Source organism: Empidonax traillii, unplaced genomic scaffold (genome assembly GCF_003031625.1).
Source record: "Empidonax traillii isolate 1590-97213 ecotype Southwest subspecies unplaced genomic scaffold, ASM303162v1 scaffold175:size1888319, whole genome shotgun sequence".
Lineage (NCBI taxonomy): Eukaryota > Metazoa > Chordata > Aves > Passeriformes > Tyrannidae > Empidonax > Empidonax traillii.
Genome location: NW_020955368.1, coordinates 1,339,322 through 1,354,038, shown reverse-complemented (window position 1 = coordinate 1,354,038; position 14,717 = coordinate 1,339,322). Strand labels below are relative to the sequence as shown.

Genomic DNA, 14,717 nt, shown 5'->3' with positions numbered 1-14,717 from the left:
TTTTAATTCTTATAGTCTGCATGAAGAAACACCTCCAACAGGTGAGTGACTAAGGTAGAGCTACAGAATCCATTCCATTTTGTATTCAGTATTTCATTGAGAACTTGCAGTTCACTTTGAAATTGATTTTCAAACACTGTCCCCCTGGTTCTCTGGATTTCCTTCACCCACAAAGCTGTATGAAATCTTGCAAGAGCACAGCTGGTCAATGTTTCATTCATTCTCCTTAAGACACAACTAGAGCCAGCAAAGCAAGTTTGGGAGGTCTGGTTAAGGACCCAGCCAAGAACTACAACCCACACTGGATCCCGCTGCCTTTTTAAACTTCACACTTTCACTTCATGCTTTTTTGACAGCAAGGCATGAAAGTGGGGGCAAATTAAACATACGTGCTGGCAAAAGGAAGTATAAATTACAGGAGTCCCTTAAGAAGGGAAAAAAACCAAACCCCCAAACCTGAAGATTTTACCCAGAGTATGTACAAATCACAAAACATCTCCCTTTCATGTACATTTCAAATAATTATCAACTTGTTGAATGCATTCCACTCTGTACCACCCCATCTTGGCCAAAATTAATGTTCATTATCAAATAAGTTAAATTTGGAAACAATTTTAAAACGACCCCTGTAAAAATGTGCCTTGCGCAGTATTTTAGTATAAATACAAATATTTTTGATCGAGGTTTTTTTGCAGTTGCGCTCACGGGCAAAGATGATCAACAATTTAATTCAGTGCATAATTAAACTGGTTGGCAAACTTCTCGTGCTTCCTTTGGTCCACCCGGTTCATGGCTTTCACCACCCGTTTCATGGCACCTCTGAAAGAGAAACAACAAAAAAAATAACAATTATATTGAGTCTGTGCAGTCTCAGAGAATGTTTATGAATGCTGTGGGGAAAAAAAAAAGAACTATGATTAATCACTAGCAGGCTTCTGAACACGGCATTGATGAGGCTGAACAAATTTGTCTTGTTAACTAAATTAGCTGCAGCAATATAAATAGTTTAATTCAGCAATGATTTTATTAATAGGAGTAAACAAATTCAAGTCTTTCAGTTTAATGGCTGTGCCTTCCATCCTCCCAGCATTATTTCTGATAGCCACACACAGCAAGTTTGATCTTCAAGTGAACCTAACTGCTCTCAGGGAAATAATAACTGAAAGTACCTAACAGGATCTTAAAAAACTAATACTCAGAAACCCTTATGAAACCCAACACTCAGCCTGGAATGTTTGCGTGAGGAAAGGGTTCGCTGTTCACTTCAGGTAAGCATAATTCATTTAGCAACTTTCACAAGGTTACAGAGAGCCTGTTTGATCAGATGTGGGCCACGTTAAGACTCTTCTGCTCACACCCAGCATCATCCCCATTTCTGAGCAGCAGCTTTTAATCCACAAGCACAACACTAGTTTGGGAAGACACCAGACAGTGTTTTTTATCTCCAGGCAGACAGACAGGCTACTGCTGCAGAAGTTGAGAGCCTGGAGTTCAGACAGTCAGGACAGTGTGTCAACATCTTATATAAAGTGGGAATGGGATCTCTGCTGCCTCAGGATGGGCAAGCATTCAAGCCCTCTGCAGTGCCTGCTGTGCTTGAAGAAGGCTCTGGAATGTTCTTCAGACTAAAAAAAGGAAATGAAGGAATGAACTTTGGAGTGGTTATGCTTTCTGGTGCTCCTAAAATCAGGGAGGGCTTGCCCCCTTGTTGCTGCTCTATTTGCTGACATTGTTTCCTCCTGGTAAAGGTGGTGCCCAGAGATTTCTTTTGGGAGGGATTGCTCTACTTCTCAACTGGGTAAATGGGGAAACTTCATTTTTTTCCCCTCCACAAACCTTTGAGTGGAGATTACACAGCTGAGATTTTGAGGGTGAGGAAAAATGATGTCTAGACAGCATGAATAGAAGATTGTCATAAAATGCACAGAGAGAGCAGGTCTGTATGTCCTCTAACTGGTAAGGTAGAGGAATGGGTTCACAAATCCAGAGGAGTAAGACAGCAGAAAAAAAAAGGCAGCAGAAGCAGTCAAGAGAATGCTCTGTTGTGAACATCTGCCCCCTCAGAAACTCTGAGCAGCTGTTGTACACAGCTGAGTACATCTCGCCTTGTTCTTGCCTGGATTCTTTTTACTGGTGACTGTAGTTGCCTCTGGAACAAAACCTCAGCAATCTGAGGCTGATATTTGCAGGTGTGCTCAGATATCACCCTGCCTCTATTTATGAAGGAATTTATCTCCAGGAATTTATCTCCTAACACATTTCCAGGTAAAGACCTGGACGCTCTGCAGACGTGGGAGGTAGAGCAGCCACGGGCTTGGTTTGAGGGACTCTGTCCCACTGAAGAACGTGGCAGGGCCCAATGTCTCCTTGGATTCCTACACCAGAAATGCAGTTGGCAAGTTCCATCACACAAAGAGGATGGTTGCAAGTCCAGTGCTGCCAGACTCTACGTTGTCACAGTCTGCCTTTATCACTTCTGAGGACACTGCAATCTGTGCAGTAAAAGGAAGACAAGATGTGCAGCTGGTAGTGTGCCCCAGCCCTTTTCAGGATCCTCCAGGATCCTCCAGGCTATTCCAGCTCTGCTCCCATGGTTATCTCCAAGAGAAGCTGATTTCAGTTTTGGCCAACTGCTCTCTGTAACGACTTCATTTCAAAAGCCATTTTTGAAACATCTGACGACAGAGGTTTCTTCTTAATAACACACTAAATGGTGGGATTAAAGATTTTTCCCAGCAGCAGCTGCAATGAAAACCAACATTCTGAAAAAAACACCTCAGGAGAGGTATACTTTTAACAAAATCCTGCCAATTAAAGTTACCAGAGTAAGGAAAATGTGGTCATGGTTTTGCACTTCAAATATTACCTAATTGGTAGGAGAAAAGTGAGCCTTTAGCAGTGCAGGGTGGCCTTGACACTCTCATGTCAGGTAGGTTTTACGTTAGCACCACTGGATTGTGCGATACTGTAAATGAAATGAGATCCCACTTTGATGATCTGTGTGCAATTTCACTTAGCTTTATTGGCAGACTGGAGCCTGGGTTTATCACCTATACATTTCAAGTAATTTGGGGTTGTTCTAAGGAGCCAAGGTTATCATCTTGTTTAGTGCTGCAAAGCATGAAACCTATTAAAAACATGACAGGTTTGATTCCCTATGCCTGGCACTAACACACACTCAAAATCATTAGCACAAGCCACAGTAAACCACGATATGGAATTCTGATCATTAGAACTGTAGGCCTCTGAGTTCTAAGACCAGGTGACATGAGAATTTCACAGAAAATGTGGCATTTCCAGAACTGAAAGCAATGTGGATTTGGCCTTGTTATTATAACCATTACATCAGAAAAGGGAAAATAAAAGATTTTAAACAAATATTGTGCCTTGGATGCTGTTCAACTCACCCAGTATGTTTAGGGAATAACCCACCATTCATGATTTTGTAATACTAATTTTGCTCTTTTGATTTGACAACTTTTCACTATCCTCTGACTACTTCATTTTTGACATGTGAAACTCTTAAAAAAAGTTGCAGCTCCTTCCCATCTGATAAAGACCAGAGCTTGCTCAGGAAAATTTATGTTGCAGCCATATCTGAGCAAGAACAGATATCAGAAATGGCACAACAGAGCAGACACATGGAGCTACTGTACTCTCTAAAGCCTGTTTAGTGATGGTTGGTTGGCTCCACATCCACCTGCCTGCTGTAAAATGGACTCATCTGTGTCTGTGTAAGTCGTGGACACACCTTGGTTCGACACGTCTGAATGCCAAGCCCATGCAAACAGTTTCTTCTCAAGCTCAATGCAGGCCAAGAGCAACTGTCTGCACATGTGCTGGGGGGAAAGGGTCATGTACAGAGACAGCACCATGGAGGGCATGATACTGTGCCCACAAGTTTCTGGTTCAGGGAATAATCATCTCCAAACTCTTCTCAATAAGGAAGGAGTAAAGTGCAATGGCAATGTGACACTGAATAACACACAGGACAGATCCCTGTGTGTCCCCACTGCACTGGAAGGTTCTGCACGAGGCCCAGCTGGCCATTCAGCATAGCCAGGAGTGGGAGAAAGGAAGTCCAGCAGTACTTAAAACTTTGGGAAGTCTCTGAGCACACACCAGAGACTCGAGGGCAACTGCCAAGACACTGCTACACACCAAAAGCCAAGGGGTTTTGATGGATTCTTTTATTAACTGAAGTTCTGCTGAGGTCAGTCCATCTTGGGCTTTCAAAAGGCAAAACTTCATTTTCCCTCCACCTACACCACCACAGCATGTCTGATGCTGTAAGTTGTGTCACTCTAAACACATCATCTTCTTTCCAGCTCCAGTACTGTTTGCACACATAAAGTAGCATCCATTTGATTAATAAATGATCATCCAGAGCAGCCAACCCAGCCATTAAAGGATTTAAAAAAATTTGAGAAAGGATGAAAAAAGTCTTCCACAGTGAAATTTTGTAAATTAGCTGCAAACCATTCTCAAAGAAATGGCTTCTCTTTTAGTCATTAGTACCTGCTATTCTTTATTCCCCAGACATATGGAAGACACTCCTGCTCTGCAGTCAGACAAGAAAGCTGTTTAGTAAGTGCATGTTAATGCAGAAACAGAAAATACTGTTGAAACAAACAGAAACAGTAATTTAACAGGTTTCAGAGAACACAAGCAATCTTACTTATTGAAGACTTTCTTCTCAAGCCGGGATCGGGAAGTGTTCGCCTGTTGCTTCAGGTCTGTCAGATTTGGGTATTTTTTCTTCTTCCCTTGTTTCTTCTGGCCTTTTCCATTATTTTTAGAGGAACCAAGATCCAGTCCTGTAGCAGCTTCAACTTCCCTCATGAATTCTGGATCTCTCCACTCTGTTTAAAAGACAAAGTATGGGCTTTGAAACAACAAACTCTGGGAGGATTTGCAGTTCCTAAGGAACAGGTTCTTGTCACCACTGTGTGAGGGCAGAGTGACTGTGCTCTAAGTTACACACACAAGGTAAGGGGAGGATAAAGGAGTTGGCCAAAATGACAGATCCTGATGAAAAAGCCCTGCCAGTCTGGGGTTGGTATCTATTATTGGCTGTTGTAGGTTAAACTGTTCTGTAGGAAAACTTAAATCAAGTTTTACCAGTTGTGTAGTAGCAAAATTCCAAGGAAAACATTCCATGTAGGAGAGGTGACATAAACAGAGTGATTATTATTCAGAAATTGAAAATGTCAGTGATGTAGCTGAGGAACTTATCTCCAGAAATAAATTCTGAATAAGCCTAAAAATAAACCTAAAAAAATGAAATATGTCAACTTTTGAGCAGAGGAGGGGTGACAACATTGTGACTTTTTTTGCATTAATAATATTTTCTTTAAAATATGATCTGGAATAAAATTCTTGAATAGGACAACACAACCCCGTTTCCATGAGCCCCATTTTGCATCTAAAAAGACCCTACTTTCTAAGCATCCCACGTTTCCTCAGTTTAATTATCTAAATCATGTTTCTTCTCTTGACAACGGCACAAGTTAATTTATCTGATCAAAACCTGTTTTACAGTTTTATTAAAAACTTAATGCTTCAGGATCCAGCTACACACTGTAAATGGACTCTGATCCTAGATGCCACCACGGGAAAAAGCATGAACAATTTAATTTAGACTGTAAACTCTTTGAGGAAGCCGTGGTCTTTCACCCTTAGTGTAGTGTCTTGTGCATCAGAACAAGGTAATAAAGTAAAAATGTGGCTGGAGGATGGACATCTGCGAAAGGGAAATGCAGGAAAATGGCATTGAATTATAAAGATTTTGAGTATATGGGTGGGAAAAAAATTTGGAAGCACCACTTCAAAGAGAACATGGTCCAAACTCAGCATAATCTGTATTTTAACAACAGGAATTGCCAGTCATTCATCACAGTTTCCTGCACATCTGTCAGACTCCAGAAACTGTAAAACAAAAAGTCTACTACCTTTATTTAACATCACTGTAGATGTTAAATATAGACAAATAAACAGTCCTAAAGGACTATACAATTTCTTTTATACACCAAGATGTTCGCTGAGTGTGACAAATCCCAGTAACAACATTTCAGGAAGGCCAGAGGCAATGTTCTCACTTAAGAACACGGTGTTAAGGAATACCAGAGCAATTTTCCAAGGAAAAGTTAGATTTAACCTACTATGACACATGAAAGCGAGGACTGATTAAAATCCAACACACCAAAAAGCACGAGGAAAACGAAGCTGTTCCAAGAGCTGAGCAGGAGAGGCAAAAAGGGAGAAAACAGAATACGTAAACTTGATAGATCATAAGACCTCACAGACTTTTTTTTTTCTTTTTTTTTTTCTGAAGTGAAGGAATACAGAGCAGCACAGTTCAGATACAGGAACGATTAATCCAAGATTAAGGAAAACTGTCTAAACAGTTTATCTCCCAGTAATAAGAAGGCGTCACAGTTTAGGAACCCCGTGAATGGAGCAATTGTTTAAACACAACGAAAAAATGCCGGCATCCAGTAGAGATGAAATGAGCATTTGAGTAAAATGAAGGAGCAATTTAAAAGCTTTTGAGAAAAATCAATAGAATGCCAGGGAAGAGCAGGCTTTTTGAGCATTGATGGGCCCCTAAAGCTCTTCATACATTGTTACTGAGTTTAGCAGCAGGGAAAAGAAAATTACACAGTTTGCAAGGGTAGGCGGGAATCAATACTGTAGTTAGTAAAGAGATGCTATTTCACATCTGAGTGGCCAGCGGCCTGCCTGCACCAGCCTGTCCTGATACCTGTTTGTTAACAAGTCACTAAGGGCTGAAAAACCAGATACTCTTCAGGGCTGACACAAAAAATAGGCACTTAATTTGCTCCTGTGTGCGAACTATTGGAAAAGGATGAACGCTGCAGATTAGCGGGTCAGCGTAATCCCACCTGGTTCGCTGTTTCAGGACTGCAGAGCCCAAAGCACCATTTTGTGGACATCAGCTCGAGTTTAAAATTTTACACTGAGATAAAAAAATGCTCCATAATAGCAACGACAGTGTTGTCAAAACACAGTCATTCTCACACAAACTGCGTTGCTTTTATGTAAGTGTTTCCCCCTTTTAATGACACGAAGATAAAAATAAACCTACCACCCAGGAGGGAAGAGATATAGGAAGAATTTTGGTGCAATTTACCTCCACAATTGATCCCCAAATTTTATTGTTTTTAAACATTTTTCAAACTGTCATCATTAATAAATGTTGTTGTCAATTGTAAGGACTAACTGTACGCTTGCATATTTTTCATGGCAACACTGCTCAAGATCTTTCTAACAAAAAAACCCCTGAACCCCAAAACCCAAACATCAGAGCAAACCAACCAAACACACCCCTCTAAACCACATGCCCCAAGCAAAGAAAAAAAAAAAACATTTTCAAAGGTCGATGAAAATATTATAAAGCAAATATAAAAACAGCAAGGCACAGGGAAAAAAGAAAGCAACAAAAAGCAACAAAAATAAAAATATTTAGTGACATCTGGTATACGTGTGGCTTTAGAAACCTGGAAGGTTTTGTCCAGTCTAGTAAATTAAGTGCCACAGCTTGTGCAGTATTTCCCCAGCCAGATGGGATGGACCTTTGTGTGACATCTCAGCTTAACAACCACACTCAATAATGCAATGCCAACACTGGTTTGGGACTAACATACACATCCTTGTGGGCCAGAGGTGAGAAGCCTCTAACAACACCGAGCTGACACTGTAATAAAAATAAATACTGTGTCTAGCCTTAAGCAATGGCAATTTCACAGGGAAAAAAAGAATCAATATTTTTCAGTGCAAGTGGTTTTTATACCAGAGTATTAGTTTCTAGTTCGAGATCCCACGTACACCTACTAGTTTAACTTGCTAGTTTTGGTCTGTCATAACTAAGCTGGGAACTTTCCTTTTCAACACAATATCCACACTCCTGCCCTGGTTTCGCTGTGACAGTCCAACAGTGTCCATGCTGTTGGCTGGGTGCCAGTTTAAAACACTTACTCCACCTGGACAGGGATGGAAACTACCTGCAAAAGCAGCATTTTGACACCTGCAGATACCAGGTGGTGTTCAGTAGCTCCTGCACTGGTGTGGTGCTGAAACACTCTCTCTTAAGTGAGAACTAACTCCTTCAAGGGAGTATTCTGTAAGAAATCAAAATGCTAATGCCCACGGGTGAGTTTAATTAGAATGCAGAATACTTACCTCGAATAAATAGCTTATAACAGAGAAAAGTAAGTCCTGCTGGAAGAAGGAAGATTAAAGAAAAGCTTTGAAAACAGATCTGTCCCCTCCAATTATACTCTGTGTCTCTGCTGGACAGATCCCTCTCTCCTGTCTTCCTTTGCAGTCTATCAACTTCCAGTGCCTTCCTGGTTGCAGTCCCCCAGGTATCTTCTGTCTATCATTAATGAGGTTTAGTTGTACTATTGCAAGAAAGTCTCTTGTTCTCCTTGGAAGTCCTCCTGCCCAGCTACTCACTGCCTGCTGTTTTTCTAATTCCCTGCACTCCTTACCTAGCAGTCCAGAGCTGCACCCTGCCTAAAAATGCCCAAATAATAACCCTGGGGAAGGATGAGCCTTTCCCTCTATGCCTGAAAGCTGCAGGCAAGATGCAAGGAGAAGGCCATTAATTTTCTTGCCCATCCCCAGTTGGTTAAAATCAAAACCCAGAGTATTGCACAGTAACATGTAAACAATCAGACAGCACAGCTCTGCTTGCTGCCTTCCTCAAGCCCATCACAAACATCCCTTTCAGAACTTCAGAATGGTTATAGTGCCAATAATTCAATGGCCAAGGTGAGCACTTCTCTAGCTCAGAGGATTTTCTAGCAATGCTGCACAGATGCACAGCATAACAAGGCCAAAAATTCTCCTTCTAAAACACAAGTGGTAAGTCAGTAGGTATGGGAAAAATAGACTATGAGAGATATGAACAAATAAAGCAAAAACAAGTTCCTGCATTGTGACAAAACATATACCTCTCCCAGTATTCGTGGGAACACAATGATCCCAATAAAATCATCATTATATTGCATAAATCACCACTGCTAGGGAGCAGCAACATCAGGTGACTTCTTCTCAGAAGCATGGAACAGTTACTGTCAGGCATCTCCCAGGGAATAGGTTTAATCATCCTTGATAAACATGTTCCTTAAAGACAAAGGCTATAACTTCTCTGGGTGAGCAGTGTTGGGAACATTACAGTAACTACTGGAAATAAAGCACAAATGCAATGTTAACCTTATTCTGTGTACACATGCATCCATACTTATCATATGAGCAAATACCACTGCAAATGAGCTGCAAATTAAAATCACCTGGAATGTAAATGGGATAACGTGGTTAGGAGTGGAACAGGTAGCAGGTATCTCCCACCTCTGCCTAATACTTTTTTAAAATTTTATTGTTCTTTAAGATGACATGCAGGACACAGACCTGGCTGGGCTGCTTGCTTCTCAAACCTCATCTTTTCTTCTCTGGCTCTGTCCTCTGCATTCACAGGAACCCCAGAGTCATCCCGAGGAATTATCTTTCCATGGAAAGGGCACTTGAGAAAGAAGAAAAAAAAAAACCAATAACAAGACTTTTGAATGAAAAGAAAATGCTTACATTTTATTCAACACAACATAAAGCTGGACACTGGAGTTGAGCAACAAAACTACGCTTGATTCCCAGTCCCCCTTAGAAACATCAGAATCCCATAAACATCATGTGTTTAATATGTTCAGAATCTTAAAGAAATTAGCTCTTTTTCATATAAATATCCACTTTCAAGAGACCAGGTAGCACATCCTGTCAAGTCTGGAACTAGGGCACCAATGATGCATCGTTTAGGCTAATCCCATTTAAATTATTTCAGTGCATTCAGATCCTTCAATCTCAGATAATACAGGAAAAGCAGGGATACTAGAAGTATTTAAGCAAAGTAGTTCTGCTCAACAAAACTCGAAATTTTGAGGCTGTGTAGAATTTACCTTTCATAAAACTCAATTTGGAAATAAAATTTCTTTGCCTCTCAAAAGTTTCCAAAACCAGTAATATCAAATATGCCCCTAAATGAAGAAAAATTTTCAGAAAAAAAAAAAAAATATTTCTGCCTTACTGCCAGGTACTCACACATCACAGTAATAAATAAAATATAAATAACCTATAATGAATGCCAAAAAAATTTAAGAGTTCTTTAAATGTTTACAGCTTCTTTACCAAAAGGCTGTTTCCCATAAGAAGCAAACATTAACAATGAACTTCTCCAGACACAATGTTCTTCCACTCCCTTGAGCTGTATTTACAATGTGAAATTAACTTTTATGTGTATGTTTTAAGGAGATCTCCTTCAGATAGCACAGATCTTGGAAGTTTTGTAACTCAATGCCTACCTTAATCCGATCCTGCCTTTCACACAGACTCCCATCAGGCATTGGTGCCCGACACTTGTGTTTCACCGGCTCAAACTTGCCAGCGAATGTTATATATCTAGTTTTTAACATTTCCGTTAGTTCTTTATTTTCCACCTCTTCCTCTACTTCACTGGGTGCCCAGAATCGATGCTCAGATGTAAATCTGGGAAAACAACGAATGGAAATTATCCACAGAGTTGTAAGAAAGCACATAAAGACGCGAGTATCAACCTGCGCTAAACTCACACATGAAAGGAAGGGAAGCTTTATTAGCGAATTAAAAAAACCTCTATGACTCTACCAGTCTTCCTTATGACTCCTATATTATGAAGATGCTTTCAAAATATCACCAAAGTCTCTCTAGTATTGATTTCCTGTTTAACCTGCTAAGCTATTACAAGTCTGAGCTTTAGCTCACGATCAGACACCCAGAGTCAGTTATCTGATATCCGGATTCAGCGAATAACTTTGTAATTCTGTAGTGAACATTCTTCATAACAAAATACTTCTATGATTAAACACAAGACAGATCAAGGAGGAAACAGCTTGATCTTAACTGTACTCCTGCAGCAGCAGAGAAGCAGGAGCTGAAATCAGTGTGTTGCAATCCACTGAGACCAAGGGAAAGAGCAATCAGCTGAGCCCCTTATACAGAGTCTTTCTTCCAGGTTCTCCTTTACAGTACCCCTAAGTCTAAGAAATTATCAGGTGTTCCTCTAGGAAATTGGGCTAATCCATTGAAAATCTATTTTAAAATTAGACTCCTTACCTATATTTACAGACACATATAGGCAAACAGACAGAGAAGATCAGTGCTGTGTCAGTGGATGTAGAGAGTGGGAGGGAAGGGCAGCAAGGACCCTTGAGTGATGTAGTATTGCCAAATTTTCTCAAGGGCATTCAAATAATTTCATTTTAGGCACCCTGAGCTGACAATAGTCTGTAATGAGAAACAGGCAAGCCCAGAGGGCAATTACCTGACTCATATTAGTTGCTAATCTTAAAAGGCAATGACTGTCCCTGAGATGGCAAATGTTTCCTTCTCCTAATCATGAAAAGAAATTAGGGTGACCAGCTTAAGCTTAGATATCTAATTTTAAGATATCTGAAGTTAAACAACAATAATCCCGTCCCAAATTTAAGGAAATGCAAAGCTGAAGAGGAAAAAAATACAGATTAACTAAGGAAAAAAAAAAATTCCAACCTCCATGTCTGCTGCTTATTACAAGCAAAATGGAGATACCAAACGATAAATGTCTCAATAAGAACATAAAATCCACAAAGGACACTTTACAAACCCTTTCTTCTACACAGCTCTTCCACCCAATCAGTTCCAGAATTATTTGAGAGGATTTTCGCTATCCACATCCAATTCCTCTCAATCATTCCTACTTCTGACTGAGACTTTTCCTTCTGCAGACTGCAGAGCCACACATGCCTGATCACTGGCTTCACTACTCACACCAGCCTCAATTCACCAAAGCACATAAGCCAGCAATTGAAAGAATTACTGTAGAAGGCCTGAAGAGCTTTGATGAGTTTTATCTAAGCAAGTTTTCAGCAGGTGACAAAGGAAAGGAAAAAAACAAGTAGGGGAAAATACCTGACCTTAGCAACCTACAACATATATAGGTGCTGGTTTTATATATATCAGTATGACTTTAGTCCAGCATTTGAATGGTACAGTATTTTAGCTTCAGGAATTATAGGGCAAGACAATGAATAGAAGAATGAAATAAATTTATTATTTGCTTAGTTTAATGCAATGCTGAAACCTGACTGACCACTAGCTCTGTGTTACCAACTCTGCAGCCACACAGAGGGGAAAGCATTCCTAAAAAGACACCATACAGCATTTTTACGTGCATGGTAGTCCTGCAGAAACTCTCTGTAAAATTCTAGTGTCCTCTGGTGGTCTGAACTCCCCTCCCCCTCTAAATTATCAAATTAGAGTTCCATGAGAATGAAGAAGCATTTAACAGTTGTGCATGCCAACCTTTCCAATCAGGAAATGGTTCTATTTAATAATTTTTTGTGTCTCACTTCCCTTAAACATGCATCCAAAAAATGTAAAAAACCGTTAAAATTATGTTTTACTCTATGAATCATTGATCAGTATTTGGGGACTGGACTTAAAACAGCCTAATTCCTACATATATATACATAAATATTATTGTTTACTACAAGCATCTAATTTACTTTCTCCCAACATGACTTACAAGCAGGTGAGAGAAGAAAAAAGCAGTGGTAATTCCCAAAGTTTTCTGATTTTTTTGTTGTAACTTAAGCAACATTCAAAGGGGCAGATACTTGTTTGAAAAAATGATGTGTGTGACAAGTAAAACCCATTTGAAAGATGAATCAGAAGGGGAACAGATAATCAACTAAAAGATAAAGATCAACACCTCACTCACACTCAGAGAGTGTTCCTGATCCAGACAAATAATAGAGACTTTAATATATGAGGAGGAATAAAAGACAAATAATGGTTAACAAAAATCTAAAAGAAAGACAAGCTACTGGAGAAATGTTGCATTCTTTCAACAAATTTATAAACATCTTAATTCCTAAAATGATGGGGAACTTACAGAAGAGTTGAATAAATGCAAATTCTAAAACCAGATGCTTACAGAGAACCTGATGCAAGTGCAAAATGGGCTAATTCAAACAGCCTAGTCAGAGTCAGTGCTGCACCAACGATCCTACTCTGCTCCCAAGACTAAACTCATTTAATTCAAGGAGGACAGTAGATGAGTTTAGAAGGTCCATGCTATCCAAAATAGTCTGCTATGCTGACAGCAGACTCTACACAATACAACACTGTGCTGTATACACTACCTACTCCCCCAAAAAAAGAAATATAAAGTACTGCTACAGTTTCATAAACCCATTTTAAGAGTTGTTTAACTAGTTTAATGAGTTGTGTGAGTGAAGGTAGAAGTGAAGAAAATTGTTCAGCCCAAATTTTTGTCGGGTTCACAGTTACTGTCACTTTCTAGGGAAGGTGATGGATCACCAGCTAAACAAAACTTCTTTAGAAAATCATCTTCCCAGTAGCTACATTCTCATTATCAAAATCCTAATTTATTGTAAATGCTGTGACTAAGTAACTATACTACTAAGGAAGTGAAGTGGAAAGACTATTCCCCTTCAAATGTAAAAAATTCAAATTCCATACACATCCCATATGTGCATACAGAAAAGGTAAAGGAGTTGGCCAATAGCTACCTTAATTCCTCAGTAAATATATTTTATACCTGGGGTCAATGGTATTGTGTGTGCAGAGTTACTTAAATTATCTTTACTTAGACTGGCATATCTGTAGTTATAGACTATAAGGCTCAGAAGTGTGCCCTCTATTTTATTGGGAAGCATAAAAATAAAACAGTACAGCACAAAGCAGACAGGCAGTGAAATATGCTTCTGATTTCACTTATGACTTGAGTAACTCATCTGCAATGTAAAATAAGGCCTTACTACCTTTTTGGCATTATTGCAGACAAATGCTTCTTCAAGCCCTGCTGAAAATCTTAACCACTTTATAGGGTTTGAAGAGCCTAAACCCCATGAGGTGGAACCCAAAGCTTGGAGTGACTGTGGCCAAGCACAGTTATATATCAAATTGCACCAGTTTTCAGTAATTTAAAGGGTACTCAGCATTTTATGCCATCTGGTACAGGGGCAAAGCTTTTTCTGTTCTGCCAACACTGTCTTAGCTCTGTGATCGTGTGCTGGTTTTCTCGATTTGTTTTGGTAAGAAAACAAACTAAGTCACAGTAATACTGCTAAGAATAGGAGAGCTTCATTTGCAACCCAGCCAGTCACTGATTTTTTTACTTTTTCAAGCCGGGTACGGTACACACTGAGAGTAAAGTTCTGGTGGACTTTAAGGAAACTTATACATAAAGGGAAGACTTTGCATCCCAACTTTCATTTGAAATTACTAAAAGGGGTTCATAACTGACTCCTAGAAACAAATTCTAATGGATACCTATCAGGTCTTCTCAGCAAGGAGGTGAAACACAAAACCTTCCCAGACAAGAATGGAGAGTGAAAGATCCAAATTCAAATCCTGTAACTGCCACCTTTTTCTTGTGAGACTGAATAAGCATATCAATTTCCTCAGCTACCACCCTGCAAAGTCAGGAAAAATACCCCTGACAGCTCCCCAGCCTTTCTCCTGCCTTGCCTGCTACTTATTTAGACAGCAAAGTCTCCAGCTGAGGGAATGTCTATCATGCACTTGGGCAGAGCACTTTGCATAATGAGGTGCCAACTTAAATTGGAGTAACTGATTCCATGCTGCACACATGAAAAGAG

At 39.8% G+C, this 14,717-nt stretch overlaps 1 protein-coding gene across 1 annotated transcript in view; it reads right to left on the bottom strand.

Annotated features, from left to right (window-relative positions):
• Nucleotides 1–479: 479 nt before the first annotated feature.
• UVSSA (UV stimulated scaffold protein A) overlaps nucleotides 480–14,717 on the bottom strand; it is a 52,395-nt gene continuing 38,157 nt past the window's right edge. Inside the window, exons 10-13 of the mRNA XM_027885993.1 lie at nucleotides 10,377–10,560; nucleotides 9,436–9,547; nucleotides 4,679–4,862; nucleotides 480–819 (exon numbers count right to left, since the gene is read on the bottom strand). Coding sequence (XP_027741794.1) covers nucleotides 726–819; nucleotides 4,679–4,862; nucleotides 9,436–9,547; nucleotides 10,377–10,560 — 574 coding nt within the window. The 3' untranslated portion in view covers nucleotides 480–725. The remainder of the gene's footprint in view (nucleotides 820–4,678; nucleotides 4,863–9,435; nucleotides 9,548–10,376; nucleotides 10,561–14,717) is intronic.